The 25,454-nt window shown below is 45.1% G+C and overlaps 1 protein-coding gene and 1 long non-coding RNA gene across 2 annotated transcripts in view; one reads left to right on the top strand and one right to left on the bottom strand.

Annotated features, from left to right (window-relative positions):
* The window catches only part of ARPP19 (cAMP regulated phosphoprotein 19), a 37,150-nt gene extending 36,611 nt beyond the window's left edge, over positions 1-539 (bottom strand). The window contains exon 1 of the mRNA XM_075345776.1: positions 403-539. Within this exon, the coding sequence (XP_075201891.1) occupies positions 403-462 (60 nt within the window). The 5' untranslated portion in view covers positions 463-539. The remainder of the gene's footprint in view (positions 1-402) is intronic.
* LOC142303910 (uncharacterized) lies at positions 153-23,752 on the top strand. Its single transcript, XR_012753057.1, has 4 exons — positions 153-716; positions 19,280-19,396; positions 20,030-20,195; positions 23,369-23,752. It is a non-coding gene; the product is annotated as an uncharacterized LOC142303910 (long non-coding RNA).
* Positions 23,753-25,454: the final 1,702 nt, after the last annotated feature.

The raw sequence follows: 25,454 nt of genomic DNA, 5'->3' as shown, positions 1-25,454 counted from the left end.
TATGCACGCACGAGGTGACGCCGTAGGATCCTCCTGTATATACACGAGGTGAGAATGGAGACTCCGGGGATCGCCCAGTCAGTACCAGTCGCAGGCAGTCTCGTCAGGAGTAGGCAGTACACCCCGGGCCGGTGCTCCTCCCGTGTGCGGATACAGATCCACATCCACTACGGGCCCTGTCTCCATAGAGGACGCACATGTCACACTGCGGCCATATGCCGCGCCTCGGTCACCGCTCCTGGCTGCAGCTGTCACCGCTGACAGGCGGCTCGCACGGCTGCAGGCAGTCATTCCCTGGAGGCGCCGGGCTCTGCAGCCCACCACTTATGACTCATGCTTCCGCGCCAAGTGTTTCTCATTGCGCCTCCCGCGGGCTGAGGCCGCCATCCCCCGCACTCTCACCTTCTGCTCGTCAGAGATGTTCTCCTCATGTGCTCTAGTCTCCTGGTTATCCGCGGACATGTCGGGAAGATACGGCGGCCTCAGAGCACCGTCTGACACCACTCTGCCTCCAAGCTCCTCCTACCCAAAGATGGCCGCCACGCTGAACGCGTCACACTTACGTAAAAGTGACGTCAGCACGACCAGGGAATCCTCTTCTAGCGCGGTGCGTCATGTTGCCTTCAGCAAAGCATTGTGGGGCCTGTAGTTTATACTATGCGGCAAGACGAACAGTGTGGAAGGCATTACATGAGAAAATGAGTCCGTGCCTGCCTGTGAGTGCCCGCATGTCTCCTCCTCATCACCCCCTCTAACTGGGGGAGCTGTGTGTATATATATATATATATATATATATATATATATATATATATATATATAATTACTATTATCTGCAAATGTTTATTGGAACAGATTTATCACTACTGCCATAAATGGAATTAAGTATTACTGTTGCTCGTAGCATAAAACTCTCAAATATATAAAACGTGTTTTGTTTATGTCTAAAAGGTTGTGCTCCTCTACAGATTATTTATGCATGTAGTGGGGCCTAATAATCAATTTTCCAATTGGGGTTCATTAAAAATCTTGCACGGTTTTCCTTCTGTGGTCTCTGAGTTGCCCGGTCTATTCTTAGGGGTACTTTGCACGCTGCGACATCGCTACCCGATGCTTGCGATGCCGAGCGCGATAGTCCCCGTCACAGCTGCGATATCTTGTGATAGCTGCTATAGCGAACATTATCGCTACGGCAGCTTCACATGCACTTACCTGGCCGGTGACCCGCCACCCTCCTAAGGGGGCGGGTCGTGCGGCGTCACAGCGACGTCACACGGCAGGCAGCCAATAGAAGCGGAGGGGCGGAGATGAGCGGGACGTAAACATCCCGCCCACCTCCTTCCTTCCGCATAGCCAGTGGAGGCAGGTAAGGAGATGTTCCTCGCTCCTGCGGCTTCATACACAGCGATGTGTGCTGCAGCAGGAACGAGGAACATCGAACTTGTCGCTGCAGCGAAATTATGGAAATGACCGACACTACACAGATCACCGATTTTCAACTCTTTTGCGATCGTTTATCGGTGCATCTAGGCTTTACACGTTGCAACGTCATTACCGGCGCCGGATGTGCGTCACTTTCAATTTGACCCCGTCGAGATCGCGGTAGCGATGTCGCAACGTGCAAAGTACCCCTTAGCTGCAGAATCCGTTCACTGAAAATCCGTCAGTCCGTCCGCAATGACAGGAAAGGCTGCCGGCAGATGCCAAATCACGGGAGACCAGCGGGAGTGGCCGAGACAGTATATGAAGCTGGCGGCAGGTGACAATTCACAGGAGACCACCAGTGACAGAAGATGAAGACAGCAACTGGTGATGTGGCGCCCCTGGGCTTCAGGTGCCACAGGGTATTACACCACTTTGCACGGGTAATATCAATCCCGGGTTAGGAGGGGGTTAACCTGCCAGTGCCTTCACAAAACACACACATAAAACAATAAGGTGCCTTCCCATAGGGGGTTGAACTAGGGCAGACATAGTTAGCCACCACAAAGCACGGGACTTTCCCAGTCACTAGGACAACCACCGGGGGGCAGGCACCACATAGGGTAGAAGTAGGCACAACCAACACACTTACAGCAGAACCTTCCTGGGTACAGCTTGGGATAACATCTAGCACTGACAACAGGAGTTAGTGTCTCTCTCGCTTCGTGGGCCCGTGGTTTGGAGCAGGAGGCTCGGCCCAGGTTCCCGTTAGCAACTGAGGGACACTTCACTAAAAGACTTTCACGGGCATTGGCAGTGACCGCCGACTATCTCAGATCAGCTGGAGCCTAAGGTGGCAGAGATCGATACTCTGGGGCAGCACCTGAACTACTTGTGAGTAAAAGACCTGAAACCGCAGCCCCTGTCTCTGCCTCTCCTTAAGGCCGGGGCCATATGGGGCACTACTGCGATGCTCACATGAGACTCGGCTCGCGCTGGCAGCACAGCAGGAGCCGAGTGTCATACGAGTGTGCCTGCATCTGAGGTCCGATCATGTGAGCAGACCTCAGCTGCGGGGGGCGGTCCGGCTCTGCAGAAGGGCAGGCGGGCTGGCACTGAGGGGGGGCGAGAGGGATTTCTCTCCCTCTCTCCTCCGTAGCGGGCTATTGCCATTCTCACACTGCACGCGCGGTACACCGGTGTGCTGCGAGTGCAGTGCGATTTTTCTCTCTCCCCATTCACTTGAATGGGTGCGAGAGAAAGAGTCTCAGCTTACAATCGCAGCATGCTGCGATTGTTTTCTCGGTCCGATTAGGGCTGAGAAAATAATCGCTCATGTGCGCTGACACACAGGCTAGAATTGGTCCGAGGGGAATGCGATATTTTATCGCACTCCACTCTCACCGATTTTCTCGCTGTGTGGCTTAGGCCTTACTGTCGCTGTTGCCCAGCGCTGCGGCGCCAACATGAACTACCACTACCCCCGTCATCCTCCCGGGGCCTGCTCCGCCTGTGGGGAGCGACACCATCCCAGCTGCACCAGACATCTGCCCCAATTAGATACCCAGCAGCGGCGGCCCATCCCTGGCCGTGTACCACAGGTGGCGTCACGATCCTTAAAAAGACTTTCCTAACTTCCAACTACCATCTCCATCCTCCCTACCACCTTCCAACCCTCCTTCCTGTATGCCTCGGAGTAACGGAACTGGGCCAGGCCACCACATGACAACGCAGAGGATCTGCAACCCCGGCCCAGCAACGAGTAGGTTAAAACACCTGCCCCGTGTGGCGCTACAGTGACAAATCACAGGAGACCGTCCAGTGACAGAAGATGAAGCTGGTGGCAGGTGACAAATCACAGGAGACCGGCCGGAGCAGCGGTGACAGAAGATGAAGCTGCGGCAGGTGACAAATCACAGAAGACCGGCAGGAGCAGTGGTGACAGAAGATGAAGACGGCGGCAGGTAACAAATCACAGGAGACCGGCCGGAGCAGTGGTGACAGAAGATGAAGACGGCGGCAGGTAACAAATCACAGGAGACCGGCCGGAGCAGTGGTGACAGAAGATGAAGACGGCGGCAGGTAACAAATCACAGGAGACCGGCCGGAGCGGTGGTGACAGAAGATGAAGACGGCGGCAGGTAACAAATCACAGGAGACCGGCCGGAGCGGTGGTGACAGAAGATGAAGACGGCGGCAGGTGACAAATCACAGAAGACCGGCCGGAGCAGTGGTGACAGAAGATGAAGACGGCGGCAGGTGACAAATCACAGAAGACCGGCCGGAGCAGTGGTGACAGAAGATGAAGACGGCGGCAGGTGACAAATCACAGAAGACCGGCCGGAGCAGTGGTGACAGAAGATGAAGACGGCGGCAGGTGACAAATCACAGGAGACCGGCAGGAGCGGTGGTGACAGAAGACGAAAATGGTGGCAGGTAACAAATCACAGGAGATCGGCCGGAGCGGCAGTGACAGAAGATGAAGCTGGCAGCAGGTGACAAATCACAGGAGATCGGCCGGAGCGGCAGTGACAGAAGATGAAGCTGGCAGCAGGTGACAAATCACAGGAGATTGGCCGGAGCGGCAGTGACAGAAGATGAAGCTGCCGGCTGGTGACAAATCACAGGAGACCGGCCGGAGCGGCAGTGACAGAAGATGAAGCTGGCAGCAGGTGACAAATCACAGGAGATTGGCCGGAGCGGCAGTGACAGAAGATGAAGCTGCCGGCTGGTGACAAATCACAGGAGACCGGCCGGAGCAGCAGTGACAGAAGATGAAGCTGCCGGCTGGTGACAAATCACAGGAGACCGGCCGGAGCGGCAGTGACAGAAGATGAAGCTGGCAGCAGGTGACAAATCACAGGAGATCGGCCGGAGCGGCAGTGACAGAAGATGAAGCTGGCAGCAGGTGACAAATCACAGGAGATTGGCCGGAGCGGCAGTGACAGAAGATGAAGCTGCCGGCTAGTGACAAATCACAGGAGACCGGCCGGAGCAGCAGTGACAGAAGATGAAGCTTGCAACAGATGAGTAGAAGATGGGGCAGGGGACTTAAGTTTAAAGCACCACCACAGAGTGGAAATTAAAAAAAACAAAATGCTGAAGTGCTGCTTTAAGATTTAAAGGGAATCTGTCACCAGGTTTTTGCTCCCCCATCTGAGACCAGCATAATGTAGAGACAGAGACCCTGATTCCAGGGACGTGCCCTGATTCCAGCGATGTGTCACTTACTCAGCTGTTTGCTGTCATTGTGATAAAATCAATGTTTTCTCTGCTGCAGATCTATCGGTTTTACAGAGCTCATGAATATGCTGGACTACATGGGAGCACACCAAGTAGTCCTCTAATGATAATCTACTGCTGATTGATCAATGATTTTATCAAAACTACACTAAGCAGCTCAGTAAGTGAAACAATGCTTGAATCCGGATCTCTGCCCCTACATTGTGGTGCTCTCAGATTAGATGTCAAAAACCTGGTGACAGATTTCCTTTAATAAAGTTCCCAGAGGTGGACACCTCCTTTAATCCATACCTTTAGAAAATAACTCAGTTCACGCAAAGTGTGACATAACCTGTGTGCTGCATGCTGCTGGCTCATGCCCCTGTAGTTATGTATATTAGATGTCCTGATCATCATGTAATAATAATATACCAATGTAGACCTGTGCGTTACAGCTTCCATTAGGCATTTAGCAAGCATTTTCAGCTGCAGGGGCACAGACATTGCGGCATCCCCCAGAACCTGTCATCTTGCACTGACTTGCTCTCTATATTCTGCAGTGTCTTAATTTGTGGCTTCTACCCCCCACTTCAGAGCGATGCTGGAGTGTCAGCTTCTCCTCTGCATTCACGCATCATTCACACTCACCCATCCATGTGCAATCTGAACGCTTTCTGATATTTTATATTCGGATTCATAGTCTCACGGATCCATTCACTCAATCATGAAAATAAGGGATCCAAGAATGACATCGTTCAGCATGTCTTATTCTGATCCAATGTTGAGGAGTAGAGTATTTTATTTACAGTGCCTTGCGAAAGTATTGGGCCCCCTTGAATTTTTCAACCTTTTCCCACATTTCGGGCTTCAAACATAATGATAAAAATTTAATGTTATGGTGAAGAATCAACAACAAGTGGGACACAATTATGAAGTTGAACGAAATTTATTGCTTATTTTAAACGTTTGTAAAAAATAATAAACTGAAAATTGGGGCGTGCAATATTATTTGGCCCCTTTACTTTTAGTGCAGCAAACTCACTCCAGAAGTTCATTGAGGATCTCTGAATGATCCAATGTTGTCCTAAATGACTGATAATGATAAATATAAGCCACCCGTGTGTAATCAATTCTCCGTCTAAATACACATGCTCTGTGATAGTCTCAGTGTTCTGTTTAAAGCACAGAGAGCATCAGGAAGACCAAGGAACACAACAGGCAGGTCCGTGATACTGTTGTGGAGAAGTTTAAAGCCGGATTTGGTTACAAAAAGATTTCCAAAACTTTAAACATCCCAAGAAGCACTGTGCAAGCGATCATATTGCAATGGAAGGAGTATCATACCACTGCAAATCTACCAAGACCCAGCCATCCCTCAAAAATGTCATCTCAAACAAGGAGAAGACTGATCAGAGATGCAGCCAAGAGGCCCATGATCACTCTGGATGAACTGCAGAGATCTACAGCTGAGGTGGGAGAGTCTGTCCGTAGGACAACAATCAGTCATACACTGCACAAATCTGGCCTTTATGGAAGAGTGGCAAGAAGAAAGCCATTTCTCAAAGATATCTATAAAAAGTGTTGTTTAAAGTTTGCCACAAGCCACCTGGGAGACACACCAAACATGTGGAAGAAGGTGCTTTGGTCAGATGAAACAAAATCAAACTTTTTGGGCACAATGCCAAACGATATGTTTGGCATAAAAGCAACACAGCTCATCACCCTGAACACACCATCCCCACTGTCAAACGTGGTGGCAGCATCATGGTTTGAGCCTGATTTTCTTCAGCAGGGACAGGGAAGATGGTTAAAATTGATGTTAAGATGGATGGAGCCAAATACAGGACCATTCTTGAAGAAAACCTGTTGGAGTCTGCAAAAGACCTGAGACTGGGATTGAGATTTGTCTAACAACAAGACAATGATCCCAAACATAAAGCAAAATCTACAATGGAATAGTTAACAAATAAAGGTATCCAGGTGTTAGAATGGCCAAGTCAAAGTCCAGACCTGAATCCAATTGAGAATCTGTGGAAAGAGCTGAAAACTGCTATTCACAAACGCTCTCCATCCAACCTCACTCAGTTCGAGCTGTTTGCAAAGGAAGAATGGGCAAGAATTTCAGTCTCTCGATGTGCAAAACTGATAGACACATACCCCAAGCGACTGCAGCTGTAATCGCAGCAAAAGGTGGCGCTACAAAGTATTAACTTAAAGGGGACGAATAATATTGCACGCCCCACTTTTCAGTTATTTATTTTTTACAAAAGTTTAAAATAAGTAATACATTTCGTTCAACTTCACAATTGTGTCCCACTTGTTGTTGATTCTTCACCATAACATTTAAATTATCTTTATGTTTAAAGCCTGAAATGTGGGAAAAGATTGAAAAAATCAAGAGGGCCAAATACTTTCGCAAGGCACTGTATTTATTGCTTATATAGTGCTATCATATTTTGCAGTGCTTCACAGACATTATCATTACTGTTCCCAATGGGGCTCACTATCTACCGTAAATACCCTATCAGTATGTCTATGGAGTAATATGACGTACTCAGTGGGTCTGTGTGCAATCTGATAAAAAAAAATTCATGCAGTACACTGACATTTTTTTTTCTTAAATGGGTTGTGTACTGCTTGCACAACTCCTTCTCATTCCCCATATGCGCCCTCACAAAAATAAAAAAAAATAAACTGACCTCCGATGCGTCCGTGGTTCCAGGAATGTCAGAAATCATGTTCCCAGGGCTCACGTGGCACATGACATTGTTATGACACGCGAGTCCCGTGCCACAACCACTGTAGCCCCAGCCTGCAAATTAAAAAAGTCACCATTTGAACCATTTTCACTCCTGAAATAGCCTCAAAAGGAATGCTGAAAGGGCCATACACTTCTGTCCGAGCACTGCGGCAGTGCAGTGAAGACCATGATTTCATGGGACACGACATGCAGCAGGCTTCATCATTCAGCCCCTACAATCCAGAGCCGTCTTACTGGATCTGGCATGGATGGGAGATATGTAACGGGATCCAATGGGGTTGCAGGAGAAGGCCGCTCCTACCTTTGACCATCAATATTAGAGTGCTGTATAATGGGCCCATTTAAATACACAGGCTGTAATACAACATCTAGGCAGTATACCTTTAAGAAAGTACCGAGAACTTTGGCCTTGTAGCAACTTTGTTCATGATTTTGTGCAGCAGTCATTTCGCCATATCAATTGACTGTAAATTATGTTTATTAAAAGATAAAAAAAATCCTAGCTCTGACTCTCCAGCACCCAAAATGCAGGACTATGCTGCTAGATCTGGGACAGTTGGGAGATATGCTGTTGCCCATAGCAACCAATCAGACTTAATTTTTATTTTTAAACACATAAGCGCTGGCTGTTGCCATTGGCGACTGCTCCACTTCTGTGATAAACAATATGTTGATGACACTAACCTGAATGTAACAATGAAGCCCATTCATTCCTACTACAATGACTTATAGCGTAAGTTACCAAAGGGCCTATCTGACCGAAAAGGGTGATGCCAGATAGAAATGTAGTGATTAAATACAGTCACTAGTGTATGAACCCATGTAATAAGTAGGCATACACATTTATTAACCAAGCTCGCAGATTTTGGCAGGACCCAATGGCAGATGGATTTCAACTTATCCAATCCCTTTGTCCCGAAGGAGATCCTTCCTTTTGAGGACATATGCATGGCTGTCTTACCGTATGAAGTGGTGATAAGGACAAGATGGATTTCATTTGATTAATTTCTTACAGGGGCGCTCCAGGAATAGAAAAAAAAGTGACTTAACGAACTTAATTTAAAAAAAATGTACTAAATTAATTTAATTAGAAAATCACATTAACTTATTTTGTCTAGGGAGCCAATCAATGTAGAAATAAAGGTCAACGCCTTTTAGACTGACAAAAAACTGTCCTAGATTGTCGTAGATGAGCCTGTGTGCATGTGTAGTTGGAAATTGCTGTTCTGACCTCGATGTACTTATGCTATACATAAGAATAAAAACAGCAGTGTGAGCAGCCTTTTCTTACCTTACCTCTGCTGAAATCTCAAGTATTAGATTAGAAAGACAGGGTGGACAGCAGTGTGAGCAGCCTCTTCTTACCTCAGCACTCCTAGTATCTCCATCAATAGATCAGAAAGACACGGTGGACAGCAGTGTAAAAAGCCCCTTCTTACTTCAGTACTCTTTGTATCACTAGTAGGAAATTAGGAAAACAGGGTGGACAGCAGTTTGAGCAGCCTCTTGTTATTTCAGCACCCTTGGTATCACCAGTAGGAGATCATGAAGACGGTGGACAGCAGTGTGAGCAGTCTCTTCTTACCTTAGCATGCCTTGTATATCTAGCATTAGTTTAGAAAGACAGCGTAAACAGCAGTGTGATCAACCTCTTCTTAACTCACCATCTCTGGTATCTCTAGTATTAGATCAGAAAGACAGGACAGCACTATGAGCAGCCTCTTTTTACTTCAGCACTGATGGTATCACCAGTAAAAGATCAGGAACACTATGGACAGCAGTGTGAACAGCCTCTGCTTATATTAATATCCCATTGGTATATATAGAATTAGTTTAGAAATACAGGGTAAATGGCAGTGTAAACAGCCTTTTCTTAACTCAGCACCCCTGGTATCTCCAGTATTAGATCAGAAAGACAAGACAGCACTATGAGAAGCCTCTTTTTACTTCAGCTCCCTTTGCATCACTAGTAGGAAATCAGAAAGACAGGTTGGACAGCAGTGTGAGCAGCCTCTTACCATCACCACTAGGAGATCGGGAAGACAGGGTGGATAGCAGTGTGAGCAGCCTCTTACCATCACCACTAGGAGATCAGGAAGACAGGGTGGACAGAAGTGTGAGGAGCCTCTTACTATTACCACTCGGAGATCAGATAGACAGGTTGCACAGCAGTGTGAGCAACCACTTACCATCACCACTAGGAGATCAGAAAGACAGAGTGGACAGCAGTGTGAGCAGCCTCTTACCATCACCACTAGGACATGAGGAAGACAGGGTGGACAGCACAGGCTCTATGAGACCCCCCCATTACTAATCCTGTAAGTAAAAAGAAATAAACACAAAACACAGTGAAAAATCCTTTATTGAAAAAAAAAAAAGCTGTCTTTCTCCTATTTATTAACTCTCAAAACACCCAGGTCCAGCATAATTCACACCACGACGTCCCACTATGATCCTGGCTCTGCTACATACTGAAGTTGCAGAGTGTGAGAGGCAAGGCCCTATACACAGTATTATAAACCATATCCCTTGTATAGAGTATGATGGCCCATAATCCCTGTGCACAGTGTAATGCCCAGATAGACCCGTATACACAGTATAAACTATACATAGTATGTCTTTATAGCCCTTCATACAGTTTCCCCTCTTTATACAGATTTATAGCCTATAGCTTTCTATACACAGTATGATAGAACATAGCCCCCCTATATACAATATCATAGGCAATCGCCCCCTATAGACAGTTCATTAGTCCATAGCCCATCTATAAACAGTACAATGGATTCTTTGTTCCATTGTACACAGTATCATGGCCTATAAACCCAATTTATGTACTTGAAGCCCCATATCCCCTCTATACAATGTATGATACAGTACACTATAGCCTCCTATAACATTATTATACCTTTTAACCCCCTATATAAAATATTCCTCTGCCATAATATTCTATACAGAGAATGATGCCACATAGTCTCCTATATGCAGTATGAACCTCACGTAGCATCCCTACATACACTAAGAGCACCGACATAGCCCTCCTATATACAGGCACACATAGAAAAATAAATCACACACTCACTTTGCTTCTGTCCATCTGGTGTTTCACGCCAGTCTCCACTGCACTGACTCTCCCCACAACAGATATAGTGTAGTGACATAATCGCGTCTACTGTCTCAGTCGCAAATACCAATCACCCCAATCAGGATCCTGAGGATGCGGATAATGGTGATATCAGGAAACTTGCGGCGGACAGAGAGGGCATGGTGCTGTTTTTAGCCTTTCAGCTGTCTCAGTCCACGGGCCAGAATGGAATAACCAGAATGCAGGATGTGGCCTGCTGGACCGCATGTTGCACAGATCTACTCAATATGATAACCCACCCCCTGACACTATAGTAATAATTTGAAAAAAAAATTCTTACACTCCCGTTATCCTGTTGTTCCATCCTCTGCAACCTCTGACTCCACGTGTCATGATCTCACCGCCAGCTGATTCAGGAGGGCGGCGAGCGTCCGAGAATAAAGTGGACCCACTAGACCAGAGGGGGAACCCGGACTTACCCTTTAGCAGGGGGAATTGTTTGACTAAGCGCCCGATGCTAGGCGGGATGCCAGGTGCCAATCCCAGGGCAGGCGACCGGGACTGTGGCAGCTGAGCAGGCCAGGGTGACAGCCAGACTAGGGAAGCACAAACAGAGCAGGGACCCGAACAGGAAAGGGCAGGGTAAGCACAAGCAGACATCAAGCACAAGACACCAGGAGTGGGACCTCAGGCACGGGTCCTCAGGCATAAGTGATGGATATCGGGTAAGGCTTCAGACTTCGAGCAGAAGTCATCAGACACAGGACATCAGGTACAGCATTCACGGCCCGCCACAGGGCAGTGCAGGCACAGGCGTGGCCCACTGCAGAGTGATCTCAGCCCAGCAGGTACATTCAGACTTCAGGTTACATAAAACACGACTTTATTCACAGGACACGGAAGGACTTTGGATACATCACACGGAAGAATATCAGGGTACATCACATGGCAGGAACACAAATAAAGGACACAGGAACAGGCCAAAGTTCAGGGGGATTGTCAGTAATTGGATATGCCAGTCCTTGAATACGCAAGTACCTGAGCACGTCGGGACAATGGTTAACCGGACTAAAAGCAGGATACCAGACTCAGACATGTGACCGGACTCAGGGAGTGTACTGGACTCAGGAACATAAGACACCAGCCCTTCAAGAGAAAACCCCATACAAAGACACATAATGCTGTGCACCTCCTATAGGGCGGAGCCTTAAATAGCTGGTGCCTCCCGGAAAAAAGCTGGGGACACATTAGCAAGGTGCGCCCCTGTCACTATAAACGATTAGGAAGTGTACGCATGCGCGCCCCCTAGGCTGGAAAGCAGGAAACCCCACATAACATGTGCAGAGCCTGCAGCCTAGGTGGGAGCAGAGCTGACCATTACGTGAGCATCCACCGGGAACAACAGCAGGGGACTGCACTTATACGTGGACAGCAAAGAAGAGGGAAGCAGGTACACTGCACAAGGTACAGAGGGACGCCAGCATCCCTAGTATGCTGGCATAACACCTTGTCCGGCTTGTCAAGACCCAGAATAACGTCTCTCATTATTACTTTGGTGCTATGTTGCAATTTTTGCAAACTTCTGGGTGAATTTTCCTGAACTGTATGCAATCTTCTATAAAGTAAATTAGCAGTATTAAAAAAAAAAATCTGGCCTCTCCACTCCTTAATACCTGGCCATCACTAATATTTTTCCACAAAACTGTGGTGCATTGTCATGGTCTTGGGTAAATACAATTACTGGAATATTTTTATGTACTATATACAGAGTGCAAGTCTATATATAAAACCATAAAGATAGAATTATTACAGACATGTTCTAATATTAAAAAAAGTCCAGCCTCCTCCACCCCTTAATACCTGGCCATCACCTATTTATTTCTCTCTTACCCAACACAGCACTAGGTTTTAGAGCTGGCAAAGTGAAATGTAATCACCGGTATAAAAAAATTGAACTGCCTCACACATGCCTATAATTGAAAGGCGGTGCCCTTCACACAGTGTTATGGACCATATCCTGTCATGATTCAGTGACCGAGGAGGATCAGAAAAAGGACAAAAATGCGGAAACCCAAAAAGTAAGCAGAGCGGCTGGAACCTTAACGGACTGCAGACCTAATACTGACACACAACTAGAAGTAGCCGTGGGGCGTGCCTACGATAACCTAGTCGCCACGACACAGCCGGAGAACTAAATATTCTTACAGAGAGAAATATAAGAAAAGCTAATCTGCCTCAGAGCAATCCCCAAAGATATAGATAGCCCCCCACATGTAAAGACTACGGTGATATAAGAATACACAATACATAGCTAGAAAACAGATTCAGCAAAGATGAGGCCCAAACTATCTTTATAGGAAAGGATAGGCAAGAGCACTGTCTGCAGCCGTAAAAACCCTAATAAATCTCAGCACGCCTGATATGGAAAAGCCCTGAGCTCACACAGGCTCTCCCCCACTAAATCAGTACTCTGGTGTTACTGGGATCCAAAAAACACTAATATAGATGAGGGACTGAATTTAATACCAAGCATGACAAAACACAATACATAGCAGTACATGAAGCTAAGTATACAGACACTCCCAGCAGGGAATGATCCAACTCCACCTATAACTCCACACAGTCAAAATCAGGAATCAAGCATTAGTATCAAAACAGAAAAAACTACAAGAAAGTGAAAACAATAAGCAGACGTACAAAGACCAACTTATCTGAGAGGAATTCTGGTAGAGAGAAGGGCTGGTTTCAGAATGTCCTTAGCACACAGGAGATACATTGAGCACCGGCAAGGAACAGGAAAAAACTATTTAGTTATATAGGCCCAATCTGAATGACCTGATTGCCAGTCCTCCACAGGTGTCTGGCTCCCATTCAAAAAGTCAACTGCACCACCAGCACTGACCACAAGAGGGAGCCCCAAACTGGAAAATGTATTCACAACAATATCCCCTCTATAGAGTATGATGGCCCATAGGCAATATACATAATATGATAGAACACAGCTCAGCCATACACATTACAATGGATCATAGTTCCAATGTACGCAGTATAATCGGCTATAAACCCCATTTATGTATTTGAGGCCCCATATTCCTTCTATACAAAGTATGATACCCTATAGCCTCCTATAACATTATTATGCCACTTTACCCCCTATACAAAGTATTACTTTTCATAACCTTCTATTGTGTTTTTCCAAAAATAAGCCCTTCCCCAAAAATAAGCCCTAGTAGGAATTTTTTGCTTTTTCGGAGCAAGACTTAAATATAAGCCCTACCCCAAAAATAAGACGTTGTCACGGTTCAATAATGAAATGTCCATGCAGGTAAAAAAGTTAAAAAATATCCAGGACACTTCATTGTAGAAAGCAGACGCTCACAAAAGAGAGAAGAAAGAAGGAAGAGAGAAGACCCCACACTCATACTCACCAGATGCCGACCAAGAGGACCTGCAGTGGACTGCACACCCACACAAATGAGATCGCGCGCACAATCAGATCGCACACCCACACACATCTGAGTGCACATCCACACACAAACATCATATTGCACACACACATCAGATCACACACACAATCACACATCAGATCGCTCACACAATCACACATCAAATCACACACACACACTAACCACATCCAGCGATACCGATTGCTTCTGGCCAGCAGAGAATCCTGGAATACAGTGTGGTGGAACGCATAGAGGACCTGTGGTGGAACGCATAGATGTGTTCTACCGCCGAGTCCTCCATGCGTTCCACTGCACTACATCCCATATTCACCTGCTGGCCAGAAGCAATTGGTGTCGCCGGATATGTGGTGAGTGTGTGTGCAATCTGATATGTGTGTGTGTACGATCTGATATGTGTGTACGATCTGATGTGTATGTGTACGATCTGATGTGAGTTTGTATAAGATCTGATGTGTATGTGTGACTGTGTAGAAGTGTGTGTGCGATCTGATGTGTATGTGTGCGATCTGATGTGTATGTGTGTGTGTGTGTGTGTGTGTGTGTGTGTGCAATCTGATGTGTGTATGTGTGTGCGATCTGATGTATGTGTGTGCATGAGTGTGTGTGCGATCTGATGTGTGTGCGACCTGATGTGTGTGCGATCTGATGTGTGTGTGTGTCTGTCCTATCTGATCTGTGTGATGCCCTAGTGCTTTTTTAGGAGCAAAAAAAATATAAGACAGTGTCTTATTTTTGGAAGAACACAGTATACATAAAACTATGCCATACAGCCTCCTATATATAGTATGAATCTCACTTAGTCTCCCTATATACAGTAAGAACCCCGACATAGTCCGCCTATATATAGGCACACATCTCACATATATAGAAAAAAAATCACATACTCACTTTTCTTCTGTCATTTGGTGTTTCACTCGAGTCTCCAGTGCAGTGAGTCTCCCCACAACAGATTCAATGTAGTGACATCATTGCGTCTACTGTCTCAGTCGCAAATACCGATTGGTGGATGAAGAAGCTGGCAGCTCCTTTCTCAACCAATGTATTCATCCCGATCTGCACCCTGAGGATGGGTGGATAGAGGTGGAATCAGGACACTTTCAGCAGGCGGGGAGGGCATGGTGCTGTTTTTAGCCTTTGAGCTGTCTCAGTCCGTGGGCCAGAATGGAATAGCCAGAATGCAGGATGTGATCCGCTGGCCGCACGTTGCACAGGTCTGCTCAGTATGATAACCCATCCCCTGATAATTTGAAAAAAAAAAGCTTATACTCATGTTATCCTATTGTTCCATCCTCTGCAACCTCTGTCTCCTCGTCAAGTCCCAGAATAACATCTCTTTTTATTATTCTGATGCTGTGTTGAAATATTTTGCGAACCTCTGAGGGAAGTTTCCTGAACTATATGCAATCTTCTACAAACTAAACTAAAATGTGAAAAAAAAATAATAAAAAAAATCCAGCCTCCTCCACCCCTTAATAGCCAGCCATCACTCACCTTTTTTCCCAAAACTATAATGCAATGGTTTTGGTTTTGGGGAAATTCAACTACCAGTAAATTTTTATGTATTATATACAGAGTGTAAAGCTATATATAATACCATAAAGATGGAACTATTATAGACATGTGATATTTATTTCTCTCTTACCCAACACAGCACTAGGTGTTAGTGCTGTCATGGATGAGATGAAATGTAATCACCAGTATAAAAAAATTCAATTGTCTCACACATGCCTATAATTGAGAGGCAGGGCCTTATACACAGTATTCTAGCCCTTATATCCTCTCTAGAGTATGATAGTTCATACGCCCTATACATAGTATAATGCCCAGATAGCCCCCTATACATATCGTGTCTTTATAGCTTTCCATACACAGTATGATAATCAATTTCCCCTCTTTACTCAGTTTTATAGCCTATAGCTTCCTATATACAGTATGATAGAACATAGCCCCCCTATATACAATATGTTAGAGAATAGCAACCTATACACAGTTTATTAGTTCATAGCCCAGCTATGTAAATAATAAACCCAATTTATGTATTTGATAAGCCATATCCCTTAGATAGAAAGTGTGATACTGTATAACCCCCTATAACATTAGTGTGCCGTTTAAATTTCTATACAAAGTGTTACTCTCCCATAACCCTCTATACAGAAAATGATGCCACATAGTCTCCTAAATAGAATATGATATTCAATAGTCTCTTAAACACAGTATGATGCCGCTTTGTCTCCTATACACAGTATAATGCCTTAGAGCCCCCTGTACACAGAGTGATGCCCTATAGTCAGTCCTCTATATCTAGATATATGAGAATATGAGAAATTGGATAACTGACTACCTATCAGATCGGCCACAGTTTGTACAGATGGGAGCAGTTGTGTCTAGCAGATTATTGAGCAGTGTAGGTGCCCCTCAGGGAACGGTGCTAGCGCCCTTTCTATTCACACTGTATACATTAGACTTTCAGTATAAATCTGATTTTTGCAACCTTCAAAAATTCTCGGATGACTCCATGGTTGTTGGATGTATTAGGAGGGACCAGGGGGATAAGGAATATAGAAGGGTGGTGTCGAATTTTGTGGATTGGTGCCATGGTAACTATCTACAACTAAATGTTAAGAAAACTAAGGAGTTGGTGGCCAACTATAGCAGGAGAAAGATGGAATGTTTACCGATCACTATTGCTGGTCAGGAGGTAGAGCAGGTGGAGAGTTACAAATATTTGGGGGACCACCTGGATAGCAAACTGGACTGGAGATGCCACTCAGAGATGGTCTACAAGAAGGGGATGAGCAGACTGTATTTCCTAAGGAAACTGAGGTCTTTTAATGTGTGCAGCAAAATGTTAGAAATGTTTTACCAGTCTATAGTGGCAAGTGCCATCTTTTTTGCACTAATATGCTGGGGTGGTAGTGTGCGTGTCTCTGATGCTAATAAGCTGAATAAGCTTATCAAGAAGGCAAGCTCTGCTGTTGGCTGCAATCTTGACTTTTTTGAGGAGGTAGTGGAGAGAAGAACTCTGAAAAAGTGTATGGCGATTATGAATAATAATGCAAATCCATTATATGAGCTATTCATGAGACAGAAGAGCACCTTCAGTAACCGGCTAATCCTTCTGAGGTGTAAGAAGGAAAAATATAGGAAATCATTTGTGCCAACTGCTATGGGAATGTACAACAATAACATTAGTGTTAAATCATCAAGGTGAATGTCTACTTCTTTATTTCTTCTACTTTCAGTTTACCCGTTGTGTATGTCCTAATCTAATATATAATGTTCTTCTGTCAACTCTACTGTCTTGTCAATTAAGTAATTCATGTTATGATTTAAGTTGTGCTGCTGTGATACCATAATTTCCCACGGGATCAATAAAGTGTATCGTATCGTATCGTATTTTGACGACATGTTTGGATCCACTCTCTAAGTTCTTCACGCCTCATAGACTTGATATTTTTCACATGTTGATATGTCTAATAGATTAAATAACGCTAAACGTTAATATCTTTTCTACAACCCTACCCAAGAAAATAATTTCTTTATAAAGGAAAAACAGATGCAACAATGTTTGCACAGATTGCAATATGGATCAAAAATGGTTTTACTGCAACTGAAAAAACCCTAAAACAAAATAAAAACAAAGACTATGTCATTTAGGATAATGTTACTGTTATTAGACAATGTCATTAGACTGTACCTGTGTATTTTCTTCTGCCCTCCGCTTCTTCCAGGGGCTCAGGAGGGCAGCCGACTCTGATGACTATTGAGGTGGGGCACCACTGAAGGTTTTCGAACTGATAAATGAAAACCCTCTGAATTTGGCCTGGTCTTCAGGTAACAAACGGCACTTTCTGGCCTCTGCTGCTTCCATGGTTTTTAGATGGAATTTTTTTTGTTGGTGAAGAGACTTAGTTGGCTAGAAAAGAAAAGAAAGAGAAGAAGATCATGATGATGATCATGTCCCGGCATTACCACCCTAATACAAACTAATTGGATAATAGGAATATCAACGTTTTCACATTAAAAATGATTAGTGGCTAAGAGATACAAAGTCCTCTTTTCTGCACTTCTCTTAATACATTTTACACAAATTGCCCAAAACTTACCAGCAGATTTGTATTAAACATAGACTGTATGTATAATCACGATTCCACCTCCAGCCAATATAATGACTATTAGCCCTATTATATATCATCTTATCCATCAGATGAAAATATTAGGACTCTGTACATCTAAATGTTTATTAACCTCTTCATGTTCCCCACCATAAATGTATATAGTGTGCGCATGTATGGAGTGGGTACAGGAGCCGGGCATGCTCCATACAGGACAGATAACTGCTGGAATTCATAGCCAGTATCTGCCTGAAACAGCAAAGATTGGTAATACTGTCAGAAAATGAAGTTTAACTATTTAAATGTCACTGTCAAACACTCACACCAGCCACCCGAGACATGATCATAGGAGACTCATAGGCTACTTTGGCAGCTGCCACCTTGATATTCCTGTGAAGAGCAGCTATATGCTGAGCCTGAAAGGAGACATCGATTTTATACTGTAAATTGCAATACTGTAGTATTGCAATATATAGTATAAGTGATCAAGCGATTGCAGAGTCAAGTCTTGTAGGAGGACTAAAAAATAGGTAAAAAAATAAAATGTTTTAAAAATTTACAAAAAGATATAAATATTTAAATTGCCTTTTTCCCAGTTTTAAAATAAAACACTTAAAAAAATTATAATACAAATAACATAATTGGTATCAAAACGATCATAAATATCCAGTCTTTCAATGTATACATTTTGCAAAACACCAAAAACAAAAAAAAATAAAAATGCCAGATTTGTGACTTTTTAGATTTTAGATATATATTTGTTTATTTACTCAAGTTTCAGAAGATTTTTCACTACTGAATGAAAAAAAAAACTATACAAGTTTGGTATCTCTGTAATCGTACTATCCTGTAGAGTTAAGTTGCTAAGTTATTTTTAATTTACAATGAACTCCATAACAGGAAAACTCAAACAAATATGGCAAGAAAAACTATTTCACAACTTCTTCCCACTTGGATTTTTTTTTCTTGGTTTTCTGTACAAGATGCAGTAAAATGGATGGTGTCATTCAACAGTGCAAATTGTTGCCGGAAGAATAAACATATAGTGATTCTTGAAAGAAAGAAGAATACAAAAACGAAAGTCTAACAACTAAAAATCGTCCACTCCTAAAGGGTTAAAGATTTACAGCGTTCGGCATGTACTAGAGACCGAGCAGCATATTCTTTTATAAGGAATACGATCTTACAATTTCTTTACATTTACTTACTACAGGGACGTGTGGTGGAGGCATCCTAAGGGCTTCCACAGAGGACCAGTCAATACACTGGAAGAACTGGTGCTTCCTGATGTTCCCTTTGACTCCTAAGCGCTTGGCTGGATCTCTCAGTAGTAAGTATTCAATGATATTCTTTGCTTCAGAGTTGGTCTAATTAGTGTTGGATCATATTCACACTCACTGGTTACCATTTCATTCAACATGATCCCAAATGAATACCAGTCCACTCCGGCATTGTATTCCTCCTCAGCCAGCATCTGCCATAAGACACAAACAACAGTTGTTAAGTTGCTGAAAAAGTTTTACATCCTTCATGTCCCTACAGTATTCTACTCTGGATTTCCGTGTTTCCATATTTTCTTATGTCTTTCCAAAATCAATAATGTAATCACATGAGCAAATATTAGGTAAATTCCATCCCTCTCCCCTCAGGAGCCATAAAGCCTTCAGTCCCAGCGTTTTGGGTGGCTGTTTGGTCTCAAAGCATGTTCTCTAGTGAGAGACCGAAATCTGTGATCTTTACATGGCCCGTTTCAGCCACCAGGATGTTCTCGGGCTTAAGGTCTCTGTGGATGATGCCCTTGGAGTGGAGATATTGGATGCCACAAGCTCAGTGGCATAAAATCTGAACAAAGAATATAATAATGACTGTAATATCCCAAAGAGCACAAAAGACACTTTATTATATTCTGACAATATTTTATATTATCATCAATGGACTGAACAACGTCATATATTTGTTATAGCAACAATGAGGATTCCTTATTCATTTCCAAAGCATCTATGTATTAAGTCTATGCAAGTGGCGAAACATGTATGGAACTCTCGCTTGGTGTCCTGGGCTCCTGGATTTCTGTACATGATTGGTATTCAGTTACTGGTGCTTTTATACCATCAAAGAGGACCTTTCAGGTAAGGTACCTGCAGTAAGTGTGGAGGAAGGGGCAGCAGTGCAGTTTATCTGGGTCACATTACAAACCCTTAACCCACTATCAGCAATCTTCCTCTCATAGCACTGTCCCTTCTGCACTACATACACATTTGTAATTACTCATAAAAAAGAGTGAATCAGCTCACCACCATGTAGTCATTCCAGGAAGGAAAATCCGGACGATGCTCGTGGGTCAAGAAGGCTGTAGTCAATCAAAAAAGGCGGATCCCCAGCACAAAGAACGTCCATAGAAACTTGAAATAAAGCTAAAATTTAATTTTATTCCAATAATGGTTAAAAAAGGGGGAAGAAGGAATAAAACATAACGCCTCCGATCTACGCGTTTCAGACGCGATCGTCCTTAGTCATGATCCATCAAGGATCATGACAGTTTTGAGCTTTTACAGATGGTGTGTGGGAAGAAGCAGTACAGCAGAGGTGACAGTGACTGCTAGGAGCAGATAAGGTGTTATGTGGGCGTCACACGGTACGATATATCAGGTGATATGTCGTCAGGGTCACGTCGATAGTGACGCACATCCGGCATCGTCTAATATATCGTAGCGTGTGACAGCTACGTGCGATGGTGAACGAGCAGAAATACTCACCTTCTCGTTCATCGTTGACACGTCGCTCAGTTTCCAAAAATTGTTCCTCCTTCTGCGTGCCGGTTGTTTGTTCATCGTTCCCGAGGCAGAACATGTCGCTCCGTGTGACCCCTCGGGAATGACGAACTCAGCTTACCTGCGTCCCGCCGGCAATGCGGAAGGAAGGAGGTGGGCGGGATGTTTACGTCATCTATTGGCCGGCTGCCATGTGACGTCGCTGTGACGCCGAACGTCCCTCCCCTTTCAGGAAGTGGATGTTTGCCGCCCACAGCGAGGTCGTCTGGGAGGTAAGTGCGTGTGACGGGGGGGGTTTAACAACTTTGTGCGCCTTGGGCAACTAATTGCCCGTGACGCACAAACAACGGGGGAGGGTACGATCGATCGTGCAATAGCACGATAGATCGTCTCGTGTGAAGCCCGCATTTGACATCTGTGCTCTACTCCCAGCACTTACTGATCGTGTACTAGGCTTAACCCAGAAGATCAGGGCTGTATCATTACATCTCACATACTGAGAAACCTGCTCTAAGCTAACGTGGGGGGGTGTTCTTCTCTCTGCCTGAATGTTTCTGCATGGTTATGATTGGTCAGCATCATACAGAGTAAAGAAGTACACGCCCCCAGTGAAAACTATCTGATAACATCCACTTGAACTTAATGAAAAGTACCTCATTAGGTGCCTAATATTTCTGCAATGGAAATTTGAAAAAAAATTGGATCACTGTGTATATCTGTCCAAGGCTGTGTTACATGCTCTATACATCTATGCCTTGGTTAACTTTCTGTGTTTTCATTGTTCATCCTGTATTTTTGATGGTATTTAAAGTAATAAAGCATACTATTTTATGGGATGTGTTGTCCTCCATCTTTTGTCACTATATGGTTTGCTTCATAATTACATAATGCAAAAATTGTGAAGTTTTCATACAATCGTATACATGAAAGAAACTCTTCACATTTTTATTGGCAGCACATTCACTGGTAAAGCCTGCTTTACACATTGCAATTTCGCATACGATATCGTATGTGATTTGCAACGCCCCCATCGTATGTGTGGCACGTTCAATTTGTTGAACGTGCCGCACAAACAATTAACCCCCGTCACACATACTTACCTTCCATACAACCTCAATGTGGGCGGCGAACGTCCACTTCCTGGAGTGGGAGGGACGTTCGACATCACATCGACGTCACGCGGCAGCCGGCCAATAGAAGCAGAGGGGCGGAGCTGAGCGGGACATAAACATCCCGCCCACCTCCTTCCTTCCGCATTACCGGCCGGGAGCCGCAGGACGTAGGTAAGATCTGTTCATCGTTCCCGGGGTGTCACACACTGCAATGTGTGCTACCCCGGGTACGATGAACAATCTGACATACAATTCATGAGGAATGTACGACGTGCGTGCGATAAACGTTTTACCGTTCAATCGCAATCACACGTAGCAGTTACACACTGCAATGTAACTTACAATGCCGGATGTGCGTTACTTACGACGTGACCCCCACCGACACATTGTAAGATACATTGCAGCGTGTAAAGCGGGCTTTACACAGGTTGAATGTACTTCCAAACAATTATAAGGCCTCGTGCCCACAAGGCGATTTTTCTAGCTTTTTTTTCTTCCTTTTTTTAATCAATAGTAGCAAGGCAAAATCATCCCAGAAAAGTCTATAAGAATCGTGACTTGCTGTACCCATGTTGCTTCTTTTTTCCTTACTTTTTTTGTTGCTGAATAAAGAAGCAACATGTCAATTGTTTTAGCATTTGTTCCTGCTTTTTTTCCCCAATTGACTTCAAGAGAGTCAGTGAAAACGCAGGAAAAAATGCATGTGTAATGCCCACGTTGCTTTTTTTTTGTGCTTTTTGACATCACTGGGGTTCCCTGCAATAGAAATGAGCAATCCTGATCAGCAAAAATCGGAGAAAATTGTACGATCTTTCGCCTGATAGGGATTGGACATTAGATCATTTACTGCAAAAGATCTTGCCAAGGATCAATAAATGATTGGATGGCAAAAAACATCCTCTCCCTGCCCATTACAGTCATGTCAAGTATTGACATGTGTCACGCTCCCCGGTTCCTCTGCCATGCTCCCCGGCTCCCCTGCCATGCTCCCCTGCCTTGCTCACCGGCTCCCGTGCCACGCTTCCCCGCTCTCAGGTTACGCTCCGCCGCTCCCGTGCCAGGCTTCCCGGTCCCCCGCTCCACAGCCTTCATGCCCCATCACCTGCGGTCCCCAGGCAGCCCGGTCCCCGCTCCCGGCGCCCATCGGTAACGCTGAGCCAGCCCGGCACTCCTGCCTCCTGTGCACCGCTCCCTGCTCTGGCTTCTGGCACCCGGGCCTCGCGCATGCGCATTAGGGCGCGCGCGCGGTCATTGACCCTCTCTTAAAGGGCCAGTGTCCTCCAACAGGATATTGAAGAATCAGGTACGGGGTATATAGGGGGATCCTTTCCAAGTGGGCGGGGCCTGTTCTTCGTGTTTGCTAAGCTAGGAGTCAGGTCTCCTTGTGTCTTGTGCCATACTTACCTATCTGTCTTGTAGAGTCGCCCTTGTCTCGCCAACCGGTCCTGACGACTCCCGAACCCCGAACGGTGACTGCCTGCCATCCCGTCAGTCCCTACCATCTCCGATCCCTGGATCCGTGTGGTGACCCAGCTCCTCGGTCCGTTGGTTCCGGATTCTGCCTGACGTCATCTCGGCCTCCGAACCTGAGCTCCGTCACCCGGACTACCTTCAGAGACTCCGTGGTCCCAGGGACTTCTTCACTCCACTCCTCTGAACGGACTGTCCTGCTACCTGTAGTGCTCCGGCTACCGGGCACCTTGCCCTCGGTGAGGTGTTCAGCCCAGTGGATCCACCTCCTGGGCCTACCTGTCCTCTTGGTCCTAACAGCATGGCTGTGATTGGCCACTATGAAAAAATAAAAAGGGAAGTAAAAGGGTTAAAGCAGTACATACTTACTCCAAGTTAAACAAATGAATATTCACTTCTTTCTCCGCCCACCAGCATATCTGATTGGTTGCAGTCAGACCCCGCCCCCAGACAGCACCTGCTGATTGGTTGTAATCACAGGTGCTGTCTCAGGGTCTATATCATGGTAAAAAAATAAATAAATAAAACAATTGGCGTAGAGTCCCCCCCTGTATTGATAGATAATGCCGGCTACGGGCTGCAGCCCCCAGCCATGCGCTTATCCTGGATGTGACAAGCCCAGTGCTTTACACAGCTCTTCCCAATTGCCCTTGTGTGGTGGAAATTGGGGTAATATAAGAGGTTAATAACAGCCCACAGCTGTCACTAAGCTCTAGATTAGTGATGGCAGGCGTCTATGACACACCCCATCACTAATCTGTAAGTGAAAGTAAATAAACATAAACACCAGAAAAATCCTTTATTTGAAATAAAAGAAAAAGAAACACCCTCTTTCACCATTTCATTAACCACAACAACACCCTGAAGGTCCAACGTAATCCAGATGATGTCCCATGATGATTCAGGTCTGCTACATCTGAAATTACAGCGCACGACCATGGAACATGACCGAACACTGTAACAACAGGCAGAGAATGAGCTGCGATCAGCGGTGACATCACTCAGGTTAGTAATGGTCACAGCTGGACGTTCACCTGTGACCGCAGGTAACTTGAGTGACGTCACACGGTGAATCACGTTCATACTGGCGGATCATCGGGGTTTCCTGCAGATCCACCAGCATTAACCCAAATTCACCTTGTGACCTCACCGGGTTTCTCTGCACCTAGGCCTCGTAGTCTTTACCGCGGGATCTTGCCGGAGGGAAGTCTGGTGATGTAGGTGCCCTGGTATGTGAGGCGATCCGTAGTTCAGTAAGCCTGGGTTATCATGGTGATGACCCACAGTTACTATGGCAGAGATCGAACCACCGTGATCACTTTCCAGGCCCCGATCGCTAGGGACAGTTAAGAGATCCCTCTCCCTGCCTTCTGATTGCGGCATAGCACTGATTGCAGCATTCAGGGGGTTAAATTACTGGGAATGGCGTGGACACTACTCCTAGCAGACAGAGCCGGGTCCCAGCTGTAACATCAGCTGGAGACCTGGCGGCGAGCGTGGGGGTACAGCGCCTGAACTTTTGCGGTCACCATGAGAAAAAGGCACAAAAAGCATGAAATAAAGCTTATGAAAAAGCATGAAAAAACGCATGAAAGCACATTTTTTCAGCAGCTTTTTCTTGCCGAGACAGGATTTTTTGTGATGAAAAAAGCACCGTGGGCACATAGCCTAATTTTCAAGCCATGTTAAATGGTGGAGCAAATTATCACTGATCTTGCTAAACATGTTTAAACGGGGCAAACATCGTAAATAATATTTTGTGTAATTACCTCTTATGTAAAAGCCCCTTCCCATATAGTTTATTTAAAACTAAGCTCACATTTCCTAAATCTTTAAATATGCACTGGCGATGTCAAGTGGCCCCTTTGACTGCAAGAATTGGTCAAAGTCCCCACAGCTCATGTATTCCAGCCCAAGTAGAACAAGCATCTGTGATACAAAGCAGACATATAAGCAGGTTGGTTAATATAAAGGCATAAGAATACTTACACATTTACTATATAGGATTGATCAGTAGCTTTTCAGAAACTTTAAG

The sequence above is a fragment of the Anomaloglossus baeobatrachus genome, chromosome 4 (assembly GCF_048569485.1).
Source record: "Anomaloglossus baeobatrachus isolate aAnoBae1 chromosome 4, aAnoBae1.hap1, whole genome shotgun sequence".
NCBI lineage: Eukaryota > Metazoa > Chordata > Amphibia > Anura > Aromobatidae > Anomaloglossus > Anomaloglossus baeobatrachus.
This window is presented reverse-complemented; position numbering and strand designations above follow the sequence as displayed.